This window comes from Achroia grisella, unplaced genomic scaffold (genome assembly GCF_030625045.1).
Source record: "Achroia grisella isolate CSIRO2021 unplaced genomic scaffold, CSIRO_AGI_Agris_v1 utg2470, whole genome shotgun sequence".
Taxonomy (NCBI): domain Eukaryota; kingdom Metazoa; phylum Arthropoda; class Insecta; order Lepidoptera; family Pyralidae; genus Achroia; species Achroia grisella.
The window spans coordinates 288,291-314,133 of NW_026712738.1; the positions used below are offsets into that span (position 1 = coordinate 288,291).

The window sequence follows — 25,843 nt, forward strand, 5'->3', positions numbered from 1 at the left end:
ATAAATTGAATATAATGAAATATATGAAAATAAATGAATATAAAAAAAAGAAAGATATATTTAGTTAATCATCTTCATTACATAGTATAACTCACTCACTATCTGTCCGTCTCTATATATGCTTAAATCTTTAAAACTACGCAACGGATTTTGAAGCGGGTTTTTTTTAATAGATAGAGTGATTAAAGAGGAAGGTTTATATGTATAATATATGTATAACCGTGCGAAGCCGAGGGGAATAGCTAATCTAATGTATAAAATTTTCGTGTCATAGGTTTCGTGTTTATACTCCTCTGAAATGGATTGACCGATTTTGAACATATTTTATTTGTATATTCAGTAGGTCTGAGAATAGGTTTAGAACTAATTTTTATACTCCAAATGTTAAGGATGGCTCACCCCAAAAAAATATTATTGAGTTTGTCGACAATTTTTTATTATGTAGCAGTAAAAATACATACAACCTCAATTTTTCACACTTCTTATGTAATATTATATTATCTGTGCTTCTACCATTAACCCCTATTTTTTAATAGTGATTTTAATGTACTTATTGAAACAATATAGGGTGATTTAGTAATATATGACAATTTATATTATTTTTGTAATTATTCCACATGAATAAAGAGTTATACATATATATATATATATATACTTCGTTTTCATTGCTGTATTCTATCCCTACGTTTCAATCTAATCATGTAATTGTCAGCATCTTTGAGTATAATATCGTAGAGAGGTCGTACAGGCGCATCAGTCGTGGTGTTCGGGAGAAATCTGTACTCCTTGAGCAGAGATGCTAGTATCACTTTTAATGATAACATACCAAAGTGCATTCCTGTAACAATAATGATGTAAATAAAATGTCAAATAAAGACAACGAAAGTTTTTGCGAGCCGTGTAGAATAGAATAGAAAATCATTTATTCAAATAAACGTAATTTAAGCATTTTTGAATAGTCGTAACCTTTTTTTTAAATCTATCGCTCATTCGGAAAGCTTTCTCATCACAAGAAGAACGAGCAAGAAACTTGCGTGTTGCTCTTTTAAATAATCATTGTAACTTTACATTTCCAATTCGAACCTGCGAATACAAACCACCAACTAGCACTAATTTATTAGGGTCAGATATTAAGTAGATCAGTCCTTACAAGCAGCACTCGTTCACGAGTATGACGTACATAGTTTTATAATTAATATTTACATATATTTTCTATTAAGAATTTTATTACATATTTTTTTATACCAAACTCAGTCTAATAAAGAGTTTTGACCGACAACAATAATAGCAATAATTGAAGGCCTCGATGGTCCAGTGGTTTAGGGCACCGCTTTACTGCCGATGGTCGCGGGTTCGATTCCTCGCACGGTGCAAACATTGGTATTAATGTCGGATCAGACACAAGGTCTTAAGTTAGGTTAAGCTGTACATATACAAGACTAGCTGTGCCCGCGATTTCACGCGTATGAAATTTATAGCCTATATGTTATTCTGATGTATAAGCTATATGTTTAAACAAAAATTCAGTAGTTTTTGTGTATACATACATCCATATTACAAACTTTCGCGTTTATATAAAGTTTAAACATTTGTATTTATGATTGTTGGTCTTGTGTGTTTTCTATGTATATACTTATGGATGATAATGGAATGGTTCAGTAGTTTTTGCACCAGTGGAGGATGAATGAGGTCAGGCCAGTTAGGCCATCGTGACAAACATAATTTATCCATACTACAAACTTTTGCTGGCAATAAGATCATCAGTCCACATTACTAACAATCCACTTTCCCCTTGAGTGTAAATTATGTATGTATTTACAAAATATATATCTAAGTATATCTAATAGTTCTCTAGTACCCATAACACTAGCTATGCTTAGCATGGGACTTGCTGGTTCTGTCTTAATTGTCGAGTGTCTATAACTTACCAATACAACCTCTAGATTTATAACTAAAAGGCATCAGACACATTACTAACAATCCACTTTCCCCTTGAGTGTAAATTATGTATGTATTTACAAAAAAATATATCTAAGTATATCTAGTTCTCTAGTACCCATAACACTAGCTATGTTTAGCATGGGACTTGCTGGTTAAATATATCTAAGTATATCTAATAGTTCTTTACTACCCATAACACTAGCTATGCTTAGCATGGGACTTGCTGGTTAAATATATCTAAGTATATCTAATAGTTCTTTACTACCCCTAACACTAGCTATGCTTAGCATGGGACTTGCTGGTTAAATATATCTAAGTATATCTAATAGTTCTTTATTACCCCTAACACTAGCTATGCTTAGCATGGGACTTGCTGGTTAAATATATCTAAGTATATCTAATAGTTCTTTATTACCCCTAACACTAGCTATGCTTAGCATGGGACTTGCTGGTTAAATATATCTAAGTATATCTAATAGTTCTTTATTATCCCTAACACTAGCTATGCTTAGCATGGGACTTGCTGGTTAAATATATCTAAGTATATCTAATATAGCTATGCTTAGCATGGGACTTGCTGGTTAAATATATCTAAGTATATCTAATAGTTCTTTATTACCCCTAACACTAGCTATGCTTAGCATGGGACTTGCTGGTTAAATATATCTAAGTATATCTAATAGTTCTTTACTACCCATAACACTAGCTATGCTTAGCATGGGACTTGCTGGTTCTGTCTTAATTGTCGAGTGTCTATAACTTACCAATACAACCTCTAGATTTATAACTAAAAGGCATCAGAGTAGCCGGGTGTTTCGGTGGACTATCGAAGAATCGTTCAGGTCTGAAGGAGTCTGCATCCGGACCCCAATATTTAGGATTTCGATGTATTCCCCATATGCTGATGAAACAGGCTGCTCCAGCGGGCAGGACTGTACCTGATGCTGGAATGAAATGAAATTTATTGATTAAATGTGGTTTTACATATCGATATAAACCATAGAAAACTGTAGAACTAATATATGTTAAACCAGACGGTTTAACATATATTAGTTCTATAGTTTCACACACATACACACATACACACATACACACACACACAGAGGCGCACACACTTAAAACAAATTTATATGAAGGGGAGACCTGGTGTCTAAGGTACAGGCTATAGCTTAGTTTCGGCTCCAGATTTCCCACAAATTATAGAATAGAATAGAATAGAAAATCATTTATTCAAATAAACTTAATATAAGCACTTTCGAATAGTCAACATTTTTTTAAATCTACCGCTTATTCGGAAAGCTGTCTCATCACAAGAAAATCTGTTTCATCACAAGAAGAACGAGCGAGAAACTTGCGTGTTGCTCTTTTAAATAATTTCATTGTTACTTTACATTTTAAGTTGAAGTATGTGAATGCAATAGATAACATGTGCTATTTGTCATTAGTAGTTTTATATATATATAACTAGTTATACGTGCAACTTCGTCCGCGTGGAATTTAACTTTATTTTTCTGAAATAAAAATAGCCTAAGTTACTTCTATTACATCAGCTACCTGCCAAAAAAAGACCGTCAAAATCGGTCCAGCCATTTCAGAGACATAAATTGTAAAAAAATGTTATTTTGGTGTATGTACCGTATTTATATTCATATGCATGTAGTAAAAAACGGTTATTTCAATATTACAAAGAGACACTCCAATTTTATTTATATGTATTAGCAAATAAATAAAAAAGGCAAAAATTCACGGTGCATTCAGATGTTTTATTTTGTGACTAAACGTAGAACGAAAATAAAATAATATCACTTCATATAATATAATATCCATTATCATTGGTCCATTTAATCCACATGGCACATGGTTATTACACTTATAACTCTCAACTGATTACTAGTCTGAACTAGTAGTTTATCCCACATCCCCCAATGTCACGAGAGTTTTTCAAAATTAAAAAAAAATATTGGTTTGTGCTATTATTTGCACAAAACAATTTTTTTTTTAATTTTGAAAAACTCTCGTGAGATTGGGGGATGTGGGATAAAATCTCACGACATCTCACCATTACAGAAAATTAAAAAAAACTCCTCACATAGTTTATGGCCGCCCCCTTACGAAAGGTAAAGATTTCTCACGAAAGAAAGAAAATTAAAAGAAATATTTATTCATCTTAACATTTTTTTATGATGTTGGCCAAATTGGAATTGATCTCTTGAGTTTTAGAAGTAAGTATAGTGAATCACTGAGTCATAGCTAACAGCTCTGTGGGTGCGAGAGATTAATTACATATGTATTTTTTTTTCTTTTGCGTCACGTTGCTGTCTCGGGATGAAAATGAGTTTAATTGTTATTCCAGAAACACACGGCGTAATATTATTAATGTTCAAAGTCGAAATACATATTTTGCGTACATACATGTAGATTTTTTCTTTGGGTGATATGCAAATTTCTGACAGGCATGTCACAGACGCATTTACCTATATTATATTACAAAATGTATTTACTGTTTGGACAGCTGTCTGTCTATTACTATATGTTAATATTTGTAAATACGTAAATTAGGAAAGCTTTTATTTTTTTTAATTACCAGAATGACAAATATGTTGACGGTTCCTTTGGTGGTAAATGGTGATTATGACCGTCTGTATATGAACAGGAGAGAAGACATCACGTCATCATGTGCCCGTGATAGCTCCCATGTGTTGCACTTTATAATCAACTGCCGGGGCGACGGGAATTGTTAATAATGGGGACTGAGCCTATTGCAAACAATGTACCATGTCAGGTTGACCTCCACGCGGTTCCTCCTGGAAACTATCGTGATAAACTCTTGGCGAATTTGTCACGACGTTCTAACTGATCTGACCTCATGCTCATCTTATCATCCTCCACTGGTGCCCCGCCGGTGTAAACCGTTAGCGCAAGTGGGTGAACCATTCCATTATCATCCATAAGAAAAATATATACAGAGAAAACACCCAAGATCAGCAATCATAAATACAAATGTCTGTACCGTGCGAGGAATCGAACCCGCGAAATATATAAACGCGAAAGTTTGTGAGTATGGATGTATGTTTGTTACTCTTTCACGCAAAAACTACTGAACCCGTTTTTGTTTAAACTTTACAGTAATATAGCTTATACACCAGAATAACATATAGGCTATAAATTTCATGCGGATGAAATCGCGGACACAGCTAGTCTTGTATATGTACAGCTTAACCTAACTTAAGACCTTGTGTCTGATCCGACATTAATACCAATGTTTGCACCGTGCGAGGAATCGAACCCGCGACCATCGACAGTAAAGCGGTGCCCTAAACCGCTGGACCACCGAGGCCTTCAATTACTATTGTTGTTGTCGGTCAAAACTCTTTATTAAATTGAGTTTGGTTTAAACACAATAACTAAGTGCCACCCATATCCTATATTAATAACCCTTACAACAATTACAATATCCCAAGATATTGACAGAAAACTGATATAATATAATAATAATAATAATAATCTCAGGACAATTCACACAGCGCCATCTAGTCCCAAGTTAAGCTAGCTAAAGCTTGTGTTACGGGTACTAGATAACTGATACAAGTACATAGATATTTTTTTTTGTAAATACATACAATATATACATAGAAAACACCCAGACCGATACAAACAATCATAGTCATGAATACAAATGTTTGTGTCGTGCGAGGAATCGAACCCGCCACCATCGGACGTAAAGCGGTGCTTGACCGCTAGCCCACCGACGTCGTCGATAGATGATGATAGAAAACTCTAATAATTTTTTTAACATATTCACAATACATTGACAGACAGATGATAGAAATACTTTTATATATTTTTAACATATATACAATATACATAGTGTTAGGGAAAATACTCTCTGCTACCAAAATGTTAGGGAAAGTACTATGTATATATATAGGGAAAAATATGTGGAAGCGTCTGTCTCGTACCTGTATGGTTCTGCGGATTTCTTGGGCTTCAGGGTCTCGAAGATATCTTCGCTAGCTTTCCAGTTTCACAGTAGGTTTAACACAGTTCTAATTTATTTTAATTTACAACACAAAGCGCGCGCGCGTCAAGGCCGCTGTACGGTCAGTTCAGTACTGGGTAAGGGAGGGGAAGGCAAAGCGCGGGAACAGAAACTAACGGGCTCTAATATAATAATCTGTGCTTACGATGATACAGGGTAGATTTTGAACACATAGAAAACACCCAGACCTATAAAAACGATGAGTAAAAACTGGTGAACTGATGAGTACAAATGTATGTACCAAGTAAGTACAAGTAAAACAGCTGGACATCAAGGCATTCAATGATGATAACATCTCAGGACAATTAACATAGCGCCATCTAGGCCCAAGCGAAGCAGAGCTCGTGTTATGATTACTAGCACAGATAACATAACATTACATAACTAGGTAACTGATCTAAATCTATACATATAAATAAAATTGGAGTGTCTGTTTGTAATATTGAAATAACCGTTTTTGACTACATGCATACGAATATAAATATGGTACATACACCAAAAAACCACTTTTTACAATTTTTGTCTGTTTGTCGGTCTGTTTGTTCCGGCTAATCTCTGAAATGGATGGACCGATTTTGACGGAACCTTCTTTGGAAGGTAACTGATGTAATAACGAGTAACTTAGGATAATTTTATTTTAGAAAAATTCAGTTAAATTCCACGCGGACGAAGTCGCGGGAACAGCTAGTAATTAAATATTTCTTTTGTAAATACATATCATTACATAGTATAAAACAAAGTCGCTGTCGCTGTCTGTCCGTCCCTATGTATGCTAAAATATTTAAAACTACGCAACGGATTTTGATGTGATTTCTCATTATAGATAGAGTGATTCTATAGGAAGGTTTATATATATATAATACATGTACACCCGGGCGAAGCCGGGGCGAGTAGCTAGTATAATATACAAATATTTCTACTGTGCGAATTGAACCCGCTACCGAGTAATAAATAAACCGGTGTGCTATCCGCTACATCAGTGAGGCCGTCAAAGTTATGGAAAATCGAATACTCACGCATCTCGATATCTTTATCGATTTTCCTGGACACAGTAGGGACTGATGGGTAGAGTCGAAAAGTCTCCTTAATGACCGCCTCCAAATATTTGTTCTCATGCGGTCTGCTTTTTGTTAATCCTTTTTCGTAACGACTACTTTCTTCATCTAACCTGAGAAGTCATCATCATCATCATCATCATCATCATCATCATCGTCGTCGTCATCATCATCATCATCACCATCAACATCATCATCAACATAGTATAAAATAAAGTCGCTGTCTGTCCGTCCCTATTTCCCTAAGTATGCTTAAATCTTTAAAACTACGCAACGGACTTTGAATCGGTTCTTTTTAATAGATAGAGTGATTCAAAGGAAGGTTTATATAATACATGTACACCCGTGCGAAGTCGGGGCGAGTAGCACTAGCTACTAAATAATAAATAAATACAGTGTATAAACATTTGTACTAGATAAGTAATACAAATACATACATAATTTTTTTTTCGTAAATACACACATATTATAAATAGAAAACACCCAGACCGATACAAACAATCATACTCATGAATACAAATGTTTGTGCCGTGCGAGGAATCGAACCGGTGACTATCGGACGTAAAGCGGTGCGCTAAACCGCTAGACCACCAAGGTCGTCAAGTATAGGAGAATATCTCAGCTCTTAATAGACATTTGTAAGGGGTGTAATGCTTATGATATGATGGAATATTTGTAAATCACTACATAGTATAAAACAAAGTCGCTGTCGCTGTCTGTCCGTCCCTATGTATGCTTAAATCTTTATAACTACGCAACGGATTTTGAAGCTGTTTTCTTAATAGATAGAGTGATTCAAGAGGAAGGTTTATATACATGTACACCCTGTGTCTTCAATAAAATAAAAACTGTTTGGTACGCACTCTCGAATAAGTTTCTCCTGTACATCTGGATACTTCGCCAGCATCATGCATGTGAAGCATAATGAAACGCACGGTAGAATAGTACTGCCGAACAGCATCACGAACAATTCCTCTCGTATCTCATCAATTGAGAATTTTTTATCATCAGGCGATGAGTACAGGAAATCGACAAGTGATTTCAATGAAATATTTGCTGTAAAATAGTAAAAAATTAAATGTTAATGATTAAAAAACTTAATAATATTATGAATGCGAAAGTAACTCTGTCTGTCTGTTTCGTTTTCACGTCAAAACTACTGAAACGATTTAAATGAAATTTGGTACAGATAGTAGTACAGTTAGATTGTCATATTTGATCAACAAATTAAAAATAAGTTTCAAGCTTCCATGTTTAAAATAACGATATTTCCGTACAACCTTTTTTCTTCCCTTTCAACCCCTTACAACCCGTAAGGGGTTGAAAGGGGAGAGATGAATTATATTAATCAACAGCCTAGAAAATGAGTTTGAACCTTCTAACTTTTAAAATGGCGAAACTTCCATATAACTTTTAATCACCCTTTTCAACCCCCTAAAACCCTTGTTCGCATTAAAAAGTAGCGTATGTATGTTTCTCAGGTTCAAGACTATCTGTGCAATAAATTTCATTTTTAGATTCTGCAGGTTTGGCGAGAAAGCGAAACAGACAGACAGACAGATTTACTTTCGCATTTGTAATATTAGTAAGGGTAGTTATACAGATTGTCCCGTAAGTAGTGGACCAACGGGACAACATGTATATAATTTTTATAAAGGGTATATTAAGGTTTCTTAGGGGTCGGCAGAGCACACCTGACTCTCCTAGTATTTAAGGCGTCCATAGGAAATGGTAACCGTTTACCATCAGAGAGACCGTATGCTTGTCTGACACTTATCTAAAAAATACATATATAGGAATTATTCGTTTCATAATATCAAAACATCACATACCATCGACGTTGTTATTTTTTCCATCATATAACTTTTGTTTAGAGGCCATTACCTAAAAAATAAATTATATGTTAATTAAAATACATTTACACTTCTGTTGGAGAGTGACGTCACCGATATTTCTCTATCTGTCTATCTGTCACGCTTTAAAATTGAAATTAAAAAAATAAATTATTCGTGTAGGACATTTTAGCCGCTTTTGAACGTCAAATTTTTTATATTATAATTGTTACCCTACCGTCCAGTTCAGCATATAGATCCAATTGAGAAGAACTGGCAAGAAACACAGTGAAAAATGTCTCGACACTATAAGTAGTGAACCAACCCTTTTTTCGCATTAAAAGGTAGCCTATGTACTTAGGACCTAGATTCAAATTCAAATTCAAATTCAAAATATATTTATTCATGTAGGTCTATTACAGACTCTTATGATATGTCAAATCTACCGTCAGTTCGGAATGATATCGAGATGAGAAGAACTGACAAGAAACTCAGCTCGTATTTTTTTCAAATAATAGTGGAACATATTTATGATAAATACAGTTATTAAAATTCAAATTTGAGAGAATAGAGTGACCACCAGCATATGCTATCGCAAAGAACAAAAAAATTAATCAGTGTTCACAACCTGAACAGACTATCTATGTACCAAATTTAATTTAAATTGGTTCAGCTTTAATACGTTCAAACACGCGGGCCTTACCCAACACTTATGGGCCAAAACAAAGTATGTGCAATGTGTGTGTGTGTGTGTGTGTGTGTGTGAGTGAGTGTGTGTGTGTACTTATTGTGTGACTGATGTTATGTTATTATTATTATTATTATTAATAATAATAATAATCATTTATTCAGCATAAAAAAGAGTACAGAGTAAAAAAGAAAACTTAAAAACTAATAATTCGCTGCTGAAAAGGCTTCCACTCAGCTGGTGCCGCAGCGTGTCACTACAGCGCTGATTTTCAGTGGAGCCACTTGAAAAAAAGAAATAGCATTCGTGATGAATTTAAATATCTAAAAAAGGAAGAATCAGTTTAATGGATGAATTATAAGTTTGTGTGATATATAGAAGGCAAATATATAAGGATAAAAAAGTGTTGATAGAAAGACTTTTGTGTAATATAATATAGATTGAATTATATTTATTTATTTAATCAATATATATGTATATATAACTACTGTATTTATCTGCCACGTTTAAGATTTTTGTACTTTTAGTAAATAATTTTTTAAAATGATGTTTAAAAGACGAAACTGACTGAATAGTATTTTTTGCGGGTGGTAAATTGTTCCAGCATTTATTATATACAGCATTATTCTCTCCATCGCCCCAGTCTCTCAGCTTTGGCTTGTTGTTACAGCGTGTGTGTGAGCGTGCGTGGGCGCGTATGTGTGTGTGTGTGTGTGTGTGTGTGTGTGTGTGTGTGTGTGTGTGTGTGAGTGTGTGTGTGTGTGTGTGTGTACTCATTGTGTGACTGGTGTGACTAGTGTTATTATTATTGTTTACGTACTTTGGCGATTAATCTTTGAATGTTTTGTTTGTCGTTTAAGAACTTCGCCCATATCGGTAGTCTGCTGTAAATGATTTCGAACTGGAGATACGGTTGGAAGAGGAAATAAGCTACGCTATTGAAGCAGTCCGGTACAGCTTTCAACACCCTGGTGTCTTCTTCTTCATGGGAGTTTAGTGTGAGACCCAGTATTAGTTCTGCAAAATAATACCAATTTTCAAAATACACATTTTTTTAAGTGTGATATTGGAATGGTGCACCCGCCTGCGCTAACGGTTTACGCTGGCGGGGCACCAGTGGTGGATGATAAGATGAGCATGAGGTCAGGTCAGTTAGCCCATCGTGACAAATTCACCAAGAATTTACCACGATGGTTTCCAGGGGAACCGCGTGGAGGTCAACCTGATATGGTACATTGCTAGCAATATGATCAGTTCACATTATTAACAAGGTTTTCGGCTAGTATCAAGTGCTAAGACCCACATATATTTATTGTGCACGCCCTTTATCAAAGTTCGCTACCTAGATCCGTCAGGGACAAGAATTGAAGGATATTCTTTGGACCTTCAGACTAAAGTCGTATCAGTCAGGCGGGAGTTGGCCTTCAGCCGCTCCATAAATCCTTCGGTTTGGAGTGCCATCTGCACTCGCCTCCTATCGTCCGGTGAAGCTGTAAAGGCCAGCTACGGCCAACAGTATTAGAGCAGTCCGAAAAATTAAAAATTATAGATGTTTTCAACCGGGAGAAAACTCACTTTTACCTGTTGCTCGCTGCCCATAAGCATCTTTGTTAATGTGCATTTACTTAGAATATTTAAGATTATGTTATCTGTGCTTAGAACAATATATATTTAAAAGAGCAACACGCGATTTTTTTGCCCATTCTTCTTGTGATGAGTCTGCGTTCCGAGTGAGAAGTAGAATAAAAAAAATGTCTATTATTAAGTACTTATTTTAAGTATATTTGAATAAATTGTTAATGTATGTATATATCTAAATATATATAACTCAAAGGTGACTGACTGATATAGTGATATATAAATGCACAGCCCAAACCACTGGACGGATCGCGCTGAAATTTGGCATGCAGGTAGATTTTATGACGTAGGCATCCGCTAAGAAAGAATTTTGATTAATTTTACCCACAAGGGGATAAAATAGGGGTTGAAAGTTTGTATGAACGTTTGTCAATTTTAAACCTATCGGGCTGAGACTTTGCATGCATAAAGCTACTATGACGTAGGCATCCTCTAAGAAAGGATTTTGATAAATTCCATCCCTAAGGGGATAAATTAACGTGAGCGAAGCCGCGGGCAAAAGCTAGTTTATATATAATATGTAAGTATGTATTTAGTGTATATATTGTATTAAAAAATAGTTCAATTCTATTAATATATGTACGTATTTATGTGTATTTTTTTATTATGATTCTTTTTTAATTCTATTAGCCGGATTCATGTATCTCTGCACATCTCTAAGGTTGACTGGGAGAGAATGCTATACCACTATACACTTTTGTACCAAGTCATTAGAATTGGTACAAAAGGTGGACTAAATCATTACATAGTATAAAATAAAGTTGCTGTCGCTGTCTGTCCGTCCCTATATATGCTTAAATCTTTAAAACTACGCAACGGATTTTGAAGCGGTTTTTTTATTACATAGAGTGATTGAAGAGGAAGGTTTATATATATAATACATGTACACCCGTGCAAGGCGGGGCGAGTAGCTAGTAAATAAATAAATAAAAGCAAATAGATTATTTCTATTCTATTCTATAGACTTGAGTAAATACTCACCCATGATGGTGTCAAATGCATACGGATAAAATATATCGAACATTGAGAAGGGTTCGGTATCTGCCATCGATTCCAGATGCTTCACCAGGTTGTCACTATGTTTTAGAAGAGAATCTTGGGACCGGTTTGCGTTTGTTATTCCAAAAAATGGGGCCATCTGCTTGCGTCGTGGTCGCCACACAGAAACTAAAATGTAATCGCGTAAGTTAATAAGATAAAATTCTCGTGTCACTGTTTTCGTTCCCATACTCCTCAGAAACGGCTTGACCGATTCTCTTGAAATTGTGTGAGCGTATTGAGTAGGTCTGAGAATCGGCCAACATTGATTTTTCATCCCCCTAAATGTTAGGGGTAGTCCACCCCTATATTTTATTTTTTTATTTTAAGGCAAAACAACGTTTGCCGTGACAGCTAGTCATATTATAATATTACAGGACAATTCACACAGCATGTAGTACCAAGCTAAGCAGAGCTTGGGTTATGGGTATTAGACAACTGATACTTATAAATGTATAGATATTTTTTTTAAATACATACATATTACATATAGGTATAGTAACGTAAGAGTATAGCTGTTTATATCGGTCTATATATCTATCTATCTATCTATATATATAAACAGCTATACTCTTGAATGCAAATGTTGTTTGTACCGTGCGAGGAATTGAACCCGCGGAGCTAAGGTGTTAAACCGCTACACTATGAGATATTAAGAAGAAAAGAAGAACAAGACCTACTACAGAGTAGTTTCCTAAAGAATACATTGGATTAATTTAGAACTTACGGAGCGGCTGAAGGCCAACTCCTGCCGTCGTCGTAGCTAGTGGTTTATCATCTCCGACTTAGAATAAAAAATCAAATTTTAATACTATAGCAATAAAGCCTTTTTTCCCAAAATTGTGGTATATTCTGTAGTTTACGAAATGTCCCGCAAATCGCTGTGAGTTTTGGCACAGGCCTCCTCCAGCTCTGTCCTCTGCAACCCTATTTAAGAGCGGCCCCAGAGCCAGGTTAATGTCTTTCCAAGGTGTTCTAACGACCACCCCAACGTCGCTTTCAGCTGCGAGTTTAGCCTGAGGTCATCGCTAGGGTTTGAATCTTCAGCTCAGGCTGTCGTAATTTCAAACCCTGTTTGAATTGGACGGGGAACGATCGGAGGGAAAGACGGGGGATCGATCGGAGGTAAAGCAGCGATCGATCCCCCGGATCGATCGGACGGGGTGTTTTCTACCGCATATATCGGGGAGTGTTTTGAGGAATTGTTCGGATTAATACCAGCCGCTGAGTTTCACCACCGTACCACCCGCCAGAAACTAAAATACCATCCTGATCATCTGGATGAATGGCGGTCTTCCACAGTGCGGTTTTCTAGAAACTTTTTGCCACGCACAACCACATTGTGGAATCACCTTCCAGCAAGGGTATTTCCGAACCGATACGATATTGAAACCTTCAAGAAAAGAGCTTATTCCTTTTTAAAAGGCCGACAACGTACTTGCAATTCCCCTGGTGTTGCGGGTGCTCATGGGCGGCGGTAATCACTTACCATCAGGTGAGCCGCATGCTCGTTTGTCCCGTGTGTTATAATCGCTGGTAGTCATACTCACCTGGCGCCATAATAGAGCCGCTACCGAGCAGTTTCCTAAAGAATAGATTGAATTCATCCTTTTCAAGACAATTGGCCAGAACCAATTCGGCCGCTTCCGCGTCGACAACAACTGAAAATGTAATACACGTAAAGACAGAAAGAAAAACATTCATCTTTCAAAGAAGAGACATTATATTATTTTCTTTGTTCGTGTAGGTCTATTACAGACTCCAATGATATGTCAAATTTACTGTCAGTTCGGAATGATTGCGAGATGAGAAGAACTGATAGGAAACTAGAAAACTAATTATTGCAGGTACATTCTCTTTCAAACAAGAGACAATACTTTTTTTTTTCTTTGGTCATGTAGGTCTATTACAGACTCTTATGATATGTCAAATCTACTGTCAGTTCGGAATGATTGCGAGATGAGAAGAACTGATAGGAAACTAGAAAACTAATTATTGCAAGTATATTTTCTTTCAAACAAGAGACAATAGATTTTTTTTTCTTTAGTCATGTAGGTTTATTACAGACTCTTATGATACGTCAAATCCACTGTCAGTTCGGAATGATTGCGAGATGAGAAGAAATGATAGGAAACTAGAAAACTAATTATTGCAGATACATTATCTTTCAAACAAGAGATCATACATTTTTTTTTTCTTTGATCATGTAGGTCTATTACAGACTGCAATGATATGTCAAATTTACTGTCAGTTCGGAATGATTGCGAGATGAGAAGAACTGATAGGAAACTAGAAAACTAATTATTGCAGGTACATTCTCTTTCAAACAAGAGACAATACATTTTTTTTTCTTTAGTCATGTAGGTTTATTACAGACTCTTATGATACGTCAAATCTACTGTCAGTTCGGAATGATTGCGAGATGAGAAGAACTGATAGGAAACTAGAAAACTAATTATTGCAGGTACATTCTCTTTCAAACAAGAGACAATACATTTTTTTATCTTTAGTCATGTAGGTTTATTACAGACTCTTATGATATGTCAAATCTACTGTCAGTTCGGAATGATTGCGAGATGAGAAGAACTGATAGGAAACTAGAAAACTAATTATTGCAAGTATATTTTCTTTCAAACAAGAGACAATACATTTTTTTTTCTTTAGTCATGTAGGTTTATTACAGACTCTTATGATACGTCAAATCTACTGTCAGTTCGGAATGATTGCGAGATGAGAAGAACTGATAGGAAACTAGAAAACTAATTATTGCAGGTACATTCTCTTTCAAAAAAGAGACAATACTTTTTTTTTTCTTTGGTCATGTAGGTCTATTACAGACTCTTATGATATGTCAAATCTACTGTCAGTTCGGAATGATTGCGAGATGAGAAGAACTGATAGGAAACTAGAAAACTAATTATTGCAGGTACATTCTCTTTCAAACAAGAGACAATACTTTTTTTTTTTCTTTGGTCATGTAGGTCTATTACAGACTCTTATGATATGTCAAATCTACTGTCAGTTCGGAATGATTGCGAGATGAGAAGAACTGATAGGAAACTAGAAAACTAATTATTGCAAGTATATTTTCTTTCAAACAAGAGACAATAGATTTTTTTTTCTTTAGTCATGTAGGTTTATTACAGACTCTTATGATACGTCAAATCCACTGTCAGTTCGGAATGATTGCGAGATGAGAAGAAATGATAGGAAACTAGAAAACTAATTATTGCAGATACATTATCTTTCAAACAAGAGATCATACATTTTTTTTTCTTTGATCATGTAGGTCTATTACAGACTGCAATGATATGTCAAATTTACTGTCAGTTCGGAATGATTGCGAGATGAGAAGAACTGATAGGAAACTAGAAAACTAATTATTGCATACATTCTTTTCAAACAAGAGACAATACATTTTTTTCTTTAGTCATGTAGGTTTATTACAGACTCTTATGATATGTCAAATCTACTGTCAGTTCGGAATGATTGCGAGATGAGAAGAACTGATAGGAAACTAGAAAACTAATTATTGCAAGTATATTTTCTTTCAAACAAGAGACAATACATTTTTTTTCTTTAGTCATGTAGGTTTATTACAGACTCTTATGATACGTCAAATCTACTGTCAGTTCGGAATGATTGCGAGATGAGAAGTATAACGGGAAGGCAATGGTGACTGATAGGAAACTAGAAAACTAATTATTGCAGGTACATTCTCTTTCAAAAAAGAGACAATACTTTTTTTTTTCTTTGGTCATGTAGGTCTATTACAGACTCTTATGATATGTCAAATCTACTGTCAGTTCGGAATGATTGCGAGATGAGAAGAACTGATAGGAAACTAGAAAACTAATTATTGCAGGTACATTCTCTTTCAAACAAGAGACTATACATTTTTTTTTTCTTTGGTCATGTAGGTCTATTACAGACTCTTATGATATGTCAAATCTACCGTCAGTTCGGAATGATTGCGAGATGAGAAGAACTGACAAGAAACTCAGCTCGTATTCTTTTCAAATTAATATTATATATGTTTACAATAATACAGATTAATTTTTAAATTTAAATTTGGGAGAATGCAATGACCTCCAACATATGGTTATAGCAATTTTGTTAAAAGCAAATAGTCTAATCAGTGTTTGTAACCCGAACAGAGCAGTCCCCATATGCAGCGTCCACGAGTAAGACGGATGAGCCAGCCATCATTGCACTCCACCATATATTTTTATACATAATAATGAAATGGTGCTCCAACCTTCGCTGACGGTTTACGCTGACGGAGCACCAGTGGAGGATGATAAGATGAGCATGAGGTCAGGTCAGTTAGCTCATCGTGACATATTCACCAAGAATTTATCACGATGGTTACCAGGGGAACCGCGTGAAGGACAATCTGACATGGTACATTTCTAGCAATAAGATCATCAGTCCACATTATTACAGTTAGCTCATCGTGACAAATTCACCAAGAATTTATCACGATGGTTTCCAGGGGAACCGCGTGAAGGACAATCTGACATGGTACATTTCTAGCAGTAAGATCATCAATCCACATTACTGTGTAAATGTGACTGAGCGGGCCGGGTACATATGATTGAGGCCCCCCTCAATCATATGTACCCGGCCCACCCGCCGCCACAAGTTTGTACTCTATAGAGAGAATTTGTGTGTACTTACTGAGGGAAAATCGATCACCCAACCAGAGCGATACAATGCCATTAAATTTCATAGCAATATCACTCAATGCATTGAAGGTTGATAATTTAGCTGTAAACAAAAACTTTTAAGGTTTTTTTAAGACAATTCACACAGCGCCTTCTAGACCGAAGTTCAGCTAGCTAACGCTTGTGTTATGGATACTAGATAACTGATACAAATACATAGATTTTTTCGTAAATACATATTATACATAGGAAATAGCCAGACCGATATAAACAATCGTACTAATGAATACAAATGTTTGTGCCGTGCGAGGAATCGAACCCGCGACCATCGGAAGTAAGGCAGTGTGCTAAACCGCTAGACCGCCGAGGCCGTCAGTTATTATTACCTTCGTGCAATTATTTTATTCACTACCTCACCCGCGCGATTTCGTCTGCATCGCACTTACTCAATTAACATTATATCTTTTTAAATTATAGCCTATTTGTTATTATGATGTATAAGTTATATTACTATAAAGTTTCATCAAAATCCGGTCAGTAGTTTTTGCGTGAAAGAATAACCAACATCCATCCATACAAACTGTCGCGTTTATAATATTAATAAGATTTGGACAACTATTTCAAATATTTAGCATGTATGGATGAAAATGTGCGTGTAGATGGAGAGGAGAGGACGATCAAAAAAAGTTGAATGGATTGTGTGAAAGACGATATGTATAAAAGAAGAGTGAGCTCAGATATGACGGCCGATAAGGATCAGTATAAGATGACACTGCACCGACGACAAATAATGGTATAACGGCAAGGCAATGGTGATTTTTTTTATCCTACCACTTATTCGTAAGTTAAGACTTATAACAAGAAGAATGAGCAAGAAACTGCGTTGCTCTTTCAACCGTCATGATCACGGGTAAACACTGATTTACTCCTGATCATGGTGGTTGAAACACTGCCGCAATATCAGGAACTCGATCTAAAATATATATAACTCAAAGGTGACTGACATAGTGATCTATCAACGCACAGCCCAAACCACTGGATGGATCGGGCTGAAATTTGGCATGCAGGTAGATGTTATGACGTAGGTTAAGAAAGGATTTTTTTAAAATAGGGGATGAAAGTTTGTATGAAACTTTGTCAATTTTAAACCGAACGAGCTGAGACTTTGCATGCATAAAGTTACTACGACATAGGTTTCCCCTAAGAAAGGATTTTGATAAATTCCATCTCTAAGGGGATAAAATGATGTAAATGTATTAGTTTGAACCTATTAGTATCAAATGGTAACGAATAAATTAAGACGAACAAAATAATTTTTAGTTCTTTAGGCTACTTTTATTTTAGAAAAATAAGGTTAAATTCCACGTGGACGAAGTAGCCAGAACAGTAAATAAATATAAAATGTGGTAAGATCCCGTAATTTTTTCTTAATGTTATTCCACCAAGTGGCTGGGTAGGAGCTGTCTATACATTTTAATATTTTTCGGAGCTCTTAAATAACATTATTCTAGTCTCGTGTATATAATGTTTACAATTAATACAAATTCAAACCATCACGCTACAAAATTGTCAAAGACCGTTTATCCTCGTCTGAACCTTGGACGTCCGTACAGTTTTTATTTCGAATAATTTGACCTGGATACTTGAGAATGCAATTTGTTATACGGATCACGTTTTATTCAACATATTTGAAGTAAAGATGTTTTTAAAGCAGTTATGCATTATATTATAATGTTTGAAACTGTTAAAATGTAACTTTCTCTAGATAAAGTATCTATTAGATAATATAATTATAGATATAAAAATGTACAATAAGATACCAAAGGATATACTGGAATTAATGATTAAATTTTTAAATCATATTTTGTTTTAAGTTCATGTTTTTGTAAATAAGGATTTCTGATTCCTGCGACACAAGGCTTCAGCTTAAAACAAAGTCGCTGTCGCTGTCTGTCCGTCCCTATGTATGCTTAAATCTATAAAACTACGCAACGGATTATAATGCGATTTTTTTAGTAGATAGAGTGATTCAAGAGGAAGGATTATATGTATAACACATGTACACCCGGGCGAAGCCGGGGTGGGTAGCCAGTATTCTAATAAAGTATATTCTTCATATTGATTATTACTGTAATGATGTCCTATACTTATGTAATGGACACAATGCGAGCGAAGCCGCGGGTAAGTTCTAGTAGGTACATGTTATATTTTTACTATTATTATTTTATAATTAATCGATCAATATACAGTTTTACCTGTGTTTTCTATTTTAGACTTAACTAGAGAGACACAGAGTATACAGTTTTGGGAAACAAAGTAGTGTTGTACAATTCTTTTTTAATTAACACAGTTTTACAACACACCTAGACTATAAATTTAATGCATGTTAAACCGTGGGTGCAGCTAGTATTACAATAAATAAATAAACTGTACCTTCCCCATTTCCAACAAACATATATGCATGTCCAATTAATGGTAGAGCTGGGTATTGAATTCCGATCTGTCGATGTAACTTTATATATATCCTGTTTCGCCAAACCCAAATCAATGTGACACAGACAAGCAAACATATAAATACGAACATATTACTGACTGATATTACGTGAAATTACGTTTAAAGTGTATTGTAAAATAAGCAGAACCTTATTCATTTCTACATATATATATATAGATACATTGCATTATGTTTAGTTATGCACACCAATCAAAATACTTGTCAAAAATATTATTACTGAGAGTTGTCAGTAATATACTCGTATTACGTGATCTTCCTGGTGTGGCGTGTAAACATATTGTCTTATTTCTAACGGTAGCGGGTTCAATTCCAGCAAGACATGTTGTATACTTAAGTATGTCTGTTTGTATTTGTGTGGGTGTTGTCTATCTGTGGATGATTATTGGGAAGATATGGGGAAGGGCCCATATTTATGCTTGTTACGGGGCGACAGCAGTCACGGGAGACTATTAATTTCTTCTTAAACTTATATTAATTGTTTAACCAGTTGGTTATATATTCAATATTTTTTCTATTTGAGTATTTAATTGAATTAGTGCTAATTGTTGGTTTGTATTCACACACTTAAACTTAAAAATGTAAAGTAATAATAAAATTATTTAAAAGAGCAACACGCAAGTTTCTTGCTCGTTCTTCTTGTGATGAGACAGCTTTTCGAACGAGCGGTAGATTAAAAAATGTAATGACTATTCAAAAGTGCTTCAATGTAAGTTTATTTGAATAAATGATTTTCTATTCTATGTATTTGCAATGACGATTGCGGTGCATTCATCAGTCATTACTGATGGAAATTATCAGTGAAATCTTAAACTGTTGATACGTTTGCGGTCGACATAAATCTCACGAAGTATAAATACCCAATAAACCAATAAAATTAAGTGAAAATGCTTTATTCAGTTATAAAATATGGTTCAAATGATTATGTGAATAGAATAGGAAATCATTTATTCGAATAAACTTAAATTGAAGCACTTTTAAATAGTCGTCACATTTTTTTTAATCTACCGCTCATTCGGAAAGCTGTCTCATCACAAGAAGAACGAGCAAGAACTTGTGTTACGGGGCGGCAGCAGCAACGAGCAATTATTAATTTCTTCTTTCACTTTTATGTATTTTTCACTTCGAACATCTAAACCGAACTGGTCTGTGCACACATTTTTTTTTTGGACTACTCTAATGCTGTTGGCCGCAGCTGGCCTTTCAACTTCACCGGACGCTAGGGGGCGAGTACAGATGGCACTCCAAACTCGGGGAAGGACTTATGGAGCGGCTGAAGGCCAACTCCCGCCTGACGGATATGACTTTAGTCTGAGTGAGAGTCTAGGGGCTCAGGCCGTCGTAACATCGGTCCTTGTTTGAATTGGACGGGGGATCGATCAGGTGCACACAATATGGTGGTTCGTTTTAAAGTCATTAGGCAGGTGGGACTGTTATGGTCAAATCAGAACTTATGTACATATATCTTGTACTCAATAATAAACATGATTATTACAAACTTGTAGAACATATATTTTATGTCATAATTATAATTAGATTTAATCTTTACTATTTATATATTTATTTTACAGTTTAAGCATAAATAATATTTATTAAATAAAAATATATTGTGGTGGTTATCGCACTCAAACTAGATGGCGTTGTAGTCGCTGTAATCTGCTTTAGCTGGGCAAGATGGCGGACGGTTGCCGTTGATGGTAATATGTATTATTTATTAAGTAGGTACAGGTACTTTAGGAAATAAAGAATGCTTTCCGCCAGGGACCAGGAAACGATATATAGGAAAGAATTTTAGATAATGTGAGTTATAATATAATAATAATAATCTCAGAACAATTCACACAACGCCATCTAGACTCAAGTTAAGCTAGCTAAAGCTTGTGTTATGGGTACATAGATTTTTTTGCGACAATCATAAATATTATACATAGTAAGTACCCAGACTATTACAAACAATAATACTCATGAATAGAAATGTTTACACCGTGCCAGGAATCGAACCCGCGACCATCGGAAGTTAGGCTGTGTGCTAAACCACTAGACCATCGAGGCCGTTTATAATCTTATCTGTGCTATAGCTGTTTAGTTATAGGTAGCTACTAATTATCAGTACTTGCACAGGCAGTTTCAAGTCGATGAAGGACAAGAATTTTCTCAGTCTGTTGGTCAACTTGAGATTAAAAACTCGTGTATTAAACCTACTTACTATCAAACTGTATTATCTGTACATATTTGTATCATATCAAGTGTTTAACAGTAATATCGTGATTTCTATGTAGATTATTATAAAAAAACTTGTGTTTTAATTCATATATATTTTGCAGTTGGATAAATTGAGTCATTATTAAGGTAATTGTTTTATTATTTGCAGTTTTTCTTATTTAATTTAAAGTACGCAGTAGCTGATCGGAGTACCTTCGTCTACATCACACTTACCCGACATGTCATCATAATATGTCGCCTAATTTACATAATATCTTTTTAAATTATAGCTTATGAATTATTCTGATGTATAAGCTATATTACTGTAAAGATTCGGTCAAATAAGTTTAGTAGTTTTTGCATGACAGAGTAATAAACATTCATCCATCCATACTTACAATCTTTCGTGTTTATTATATTAGTAATATGTTTTTTTATACCACTGATTAGCCCACATGACAAATTTTATACCACTTCCGAATAGAATAGAATAGAAAATCATTTATTCAAATAAACTTAATTTAAGCTTTTTTGAATAGTCATAATATTTTTTTTTATAACCGAATTAATATAATAATAATGTTAATTTAACTTAAAATGTGCACAGAAAGTATTTCCTATAAATACACTTTTACATAAACGTTCTAAACTAAAAGGCTGCCTTATTGCTTAAAACAAGACCTAACAGACAACCTAGGAGATAGATATTACTATTATTATTAAACTAGATGTACCCGCGATTACGTCTGCGTGGAAAGTAACTTTATTTTTCTAAAATATAAGTAGTCTAAGTTCTTCCTTATTACATCAGCTACCTGCCAATAAAAGTCCCGTCAAATACGGTCTAGCCATTTCAGAGATTAGCCGGAACATTATTTTAGAAAAATAAAGTTAGATTCCACGCGGACGGAGTCGCGGAAACGGCTAGTAAATAATATACGTTTTATATATGTATCCATTGAAATATTAATAATTGATCAAATATATATGGAAGAGTGATTATATGTCCAAACATACGGATATTTGGAAATATTAAAAAAAAAAAAAAATCCATTTGAAAAATTACTCTTCCATATTGTTATACAAACGGTAAATAATATAATTAGCTACTCGCCCCGGCTTTGCTTAGGTGTACATGTATAAACCTACCTCTTGAATCACTCTATCTATTACAAAAAAAAACCGCTTCAAAATCCTTTGCGATCCTTTTAAAGATTTAAGCATACATAGGGACGGTCAGACAGCGACAGCGACTTTATTTAATACTATGTAATGATACTAATATATTTGGACAATTTACACAGTGCCATCCACTCCTAAACTAAGCAAAAAATGTGTTAAGGGTACTAGTTACTTAATATAAATAGAAAACACCCAGAAATGAAACAATCAAACAAATCAATACAAATGTTTGTACAGGGAATCGAACCCGCAACCATTGAAATTTAAACGTTGTGCGAAACCACACCACCAAGTCTATTATAGGTCATCCAGACATGAAACAATCAAACAAATCAATACAAATGTTTGTACGAGGAATCGAACCCGCATCGAAAGTAAAGCGGCGAGCTAAACCACACCATGGCCATTATCAGCCGGAGTTGAACTCACAACCTCTTCGGTGGAAGTCGGGGTAGTAACCACTAATCCATGACGTGCACATTATATAATGTTATTGTTTTCATTTTCAATCATGTTTATTGCCAATTTGGTTTCAAACAATGAGCAGTAATTATGATTGTATGTCTACATTTAATGTCCTATTGTCCTGTAACACTTGATCACATCAGTGATACAGTTTTCTATATTTTTTTTGTTATATACTGTTTTTTAATTTAACGCGGTTATTATATATACATATAATTAGTGAAATCACGGCATCTTACCACGTTTTAGTGTAACACATTGTAAATAAACTGGCTTTAAAATAAAAATTAAACAAAATAAAAACACTCAATTGAGTTTCTTGCCAGTTCTTCTCAATTGGATCTATATACTGGACGGTAGGGAAAAAATTAAAATTATAATGTAAAAAATTTGACGTTCATTAGCGACTAATATGTCCTATATGAATAAATGATTTTTGAATTTGAATTTGAAAAGACTCTTATGATACGTCAAATCCACTCTACTCACTGATCTGTATGCAAATAGTTACTGAAATCTGGAAATACATTTGTGGACTCCCGCGATACAGGTTCACCTATTTTATTAATTAGCTTTTTATTAATTAGCTATTTTATTAAAAAATTGTCAGTGCCAGTTTATTTACATATATCAAATTCAATTTCAAATTAAAAAAAAAATTTTTCATGTAGGACTCATTAGCCGATTATGAACGTCAAATTTGTATTCATGTGTATGATTATTTGTATCGGTCCGGGTGTTTTCTATGTATATATTTACAAAAAAAAGTAGTAGCTCTGCTTAACTTGGGACTAGATGGCGCTGTGTGAATTTTGTCGTAACTAGCTAATCACAAGTGTATTTTATATTCTAAATTTGTATTTAAAATTATAGTTATTTTATTGTACACTACATTTGCCCGCGGCTTCGCTCGCGTAAATTTATCCCCTTAGGGGTGGAATTTATCAAAATCCTTTCTTAGAAGATGCCTACGTCATAATAGCTTTATGCATGCAAAGTCTCAGCCCTATCGGTTTAAAGTTGACAAAGTTTCATACAAATTTTCAGCCCCTATTTTATCTCCTTAGGGGTAGAATTAATCAATATCCTTTCTTAGCGGACGCTTACGTTATAACATCTACCTGCATGCCAAATTTCAGCCCGATCCGTCCAGTGGTTTGGGCTGTGCGTTGATAGATCACTACGTCAGTCACCTTTGAGTTTTATATATTTAGATTCTTGTTTGTTACTTCTCTTCTGTTCTATTGTCAATACTATATTTTCTCCATATACCAAGTCTTTATTTCTTTTACCTATTGGGTTATTTGGGCTATTGTCATATACCTGAACCTGTAGCACTTTGACCTACATAGATTCATTGTGCTCGTCCTTTTTCAAAGTTTGCTACCTAGACCCGTCAGTAACAAGATTTGAAGATTGAAGGATATTCTTCGGAGCGATCATTTTTATCTCCTCGGGAAAGACTGTAAACTTTACAAAGGAGATATTTCGTTTATGCATGAGTGGGCTACAACCACATAGGATGTGTAGTGTCGTTTCCTCTTCAGTTTGGCAGAATCTGCAGATTTTTGTCGTGCATAGGCCTAGGTAAGCCATATGCTTGTTCCTCATTTTATCTATATACAAATATAATAAAACTACAACAGAATTGTTCAATAATATTATTATTATTTTATTTTCCTTTTCACTATTGCTATGGTCATTGTCTAATTCAATAAGGTGAGTTATCCATATTAATATCATTATATAGTATAAAACAAAGTCGCTGTCGCTGTCTGTCCGTCACTATGTATTGCTTAAATCTTTAAAGCTAATCAACGGATTTTGAAGCGGTTTTTTTTAATTGATAGAGTGATTCAAGAGGAAGGTTTATATGTATAATACATGTACACCCGTGCGAAGCCGGGGCGAGTAGATAGCATATTATAAATGCGGAAGTAACTCTATCTGTCTGATTGTTGAACAGAAAATAATAATAATTTTCAATAGTATCGATCTGTTTGACTGCTGAACAGAAAATAATAATAATTTTCAATTACTAATAATTTTTCTATTATCAATATATATAGGTACAGATATGAGTAGAGATAATCATTTGTGATTGAAGTAAAATGTTCGTCATTATTTCCACTACATCACTATATTTAAATGAGACACGACCCTGAGATGACAAGCGAAGCGTCAAAATATATAATACATATATGTTATTATATGAGTTTTATTCTTTATAATTTCTAACATTCATCTTGCATTTGGGATCGACTTGACGTAATATTTAATCATCATCTAGTTTTAAGCTAAGCAAAGTTTGTGTTGTGAGTACTAGACAACTGGTATAAATATTTCTTATATATAAAATTCTCGTGTCACAGTTTTCGTTCCCATACTCCTCCGAATATGTATATATATATATAAGATATTTATTTTATGTTAGAGATATGGATTTCCGTCAGCCCTCTCTAGGCATTTTGATTTTTGTAGCCGTAGTCAGGAGCTGACTGTCGAAATAAGTAAAACTTTATCTAAATATATATAACTCAAAGGTGACTGACATAGTGATTTATCAACACACAGCCCAAACCAC

General features: G+C 34.6%; 1 protein-coding gene across 1 annotated transcript; it reads right to left on the reverse strand.

Moving 5' to 3' along the window:
- Window positions 1-660: 660 nt before the first annotated feature.
- Window positions 661-21,853, reverse strand: LOC131842740 (cytochrome P450 4d8-like). Its single transcript, XM_059191304.1, has 9 exons — window positions 21,847-21,853; window positions 13,782-13,892; window positions 12,175-12,360; window positions 10,376-10,572; window positions 8,868-8,919; window positions 7,899-8,091; window positions 6,997-7,148; window positions 2,706-2,885; window positions 661-838 (listed from the first exon to the last, which is right to left on the reverse strand). The coding sequence occupies exons 1-9, from the start codon at window positions 21,851-21,853 to the stop codon at window positions 663-665; spliced, it is 1,254 nt and encodes a 417-aa protein (XP_059047287.1). The 3' UTR covers window positions 661-662.
- Window positions 21,854-25,843: the final 3,990 nt, after the last annotated feature.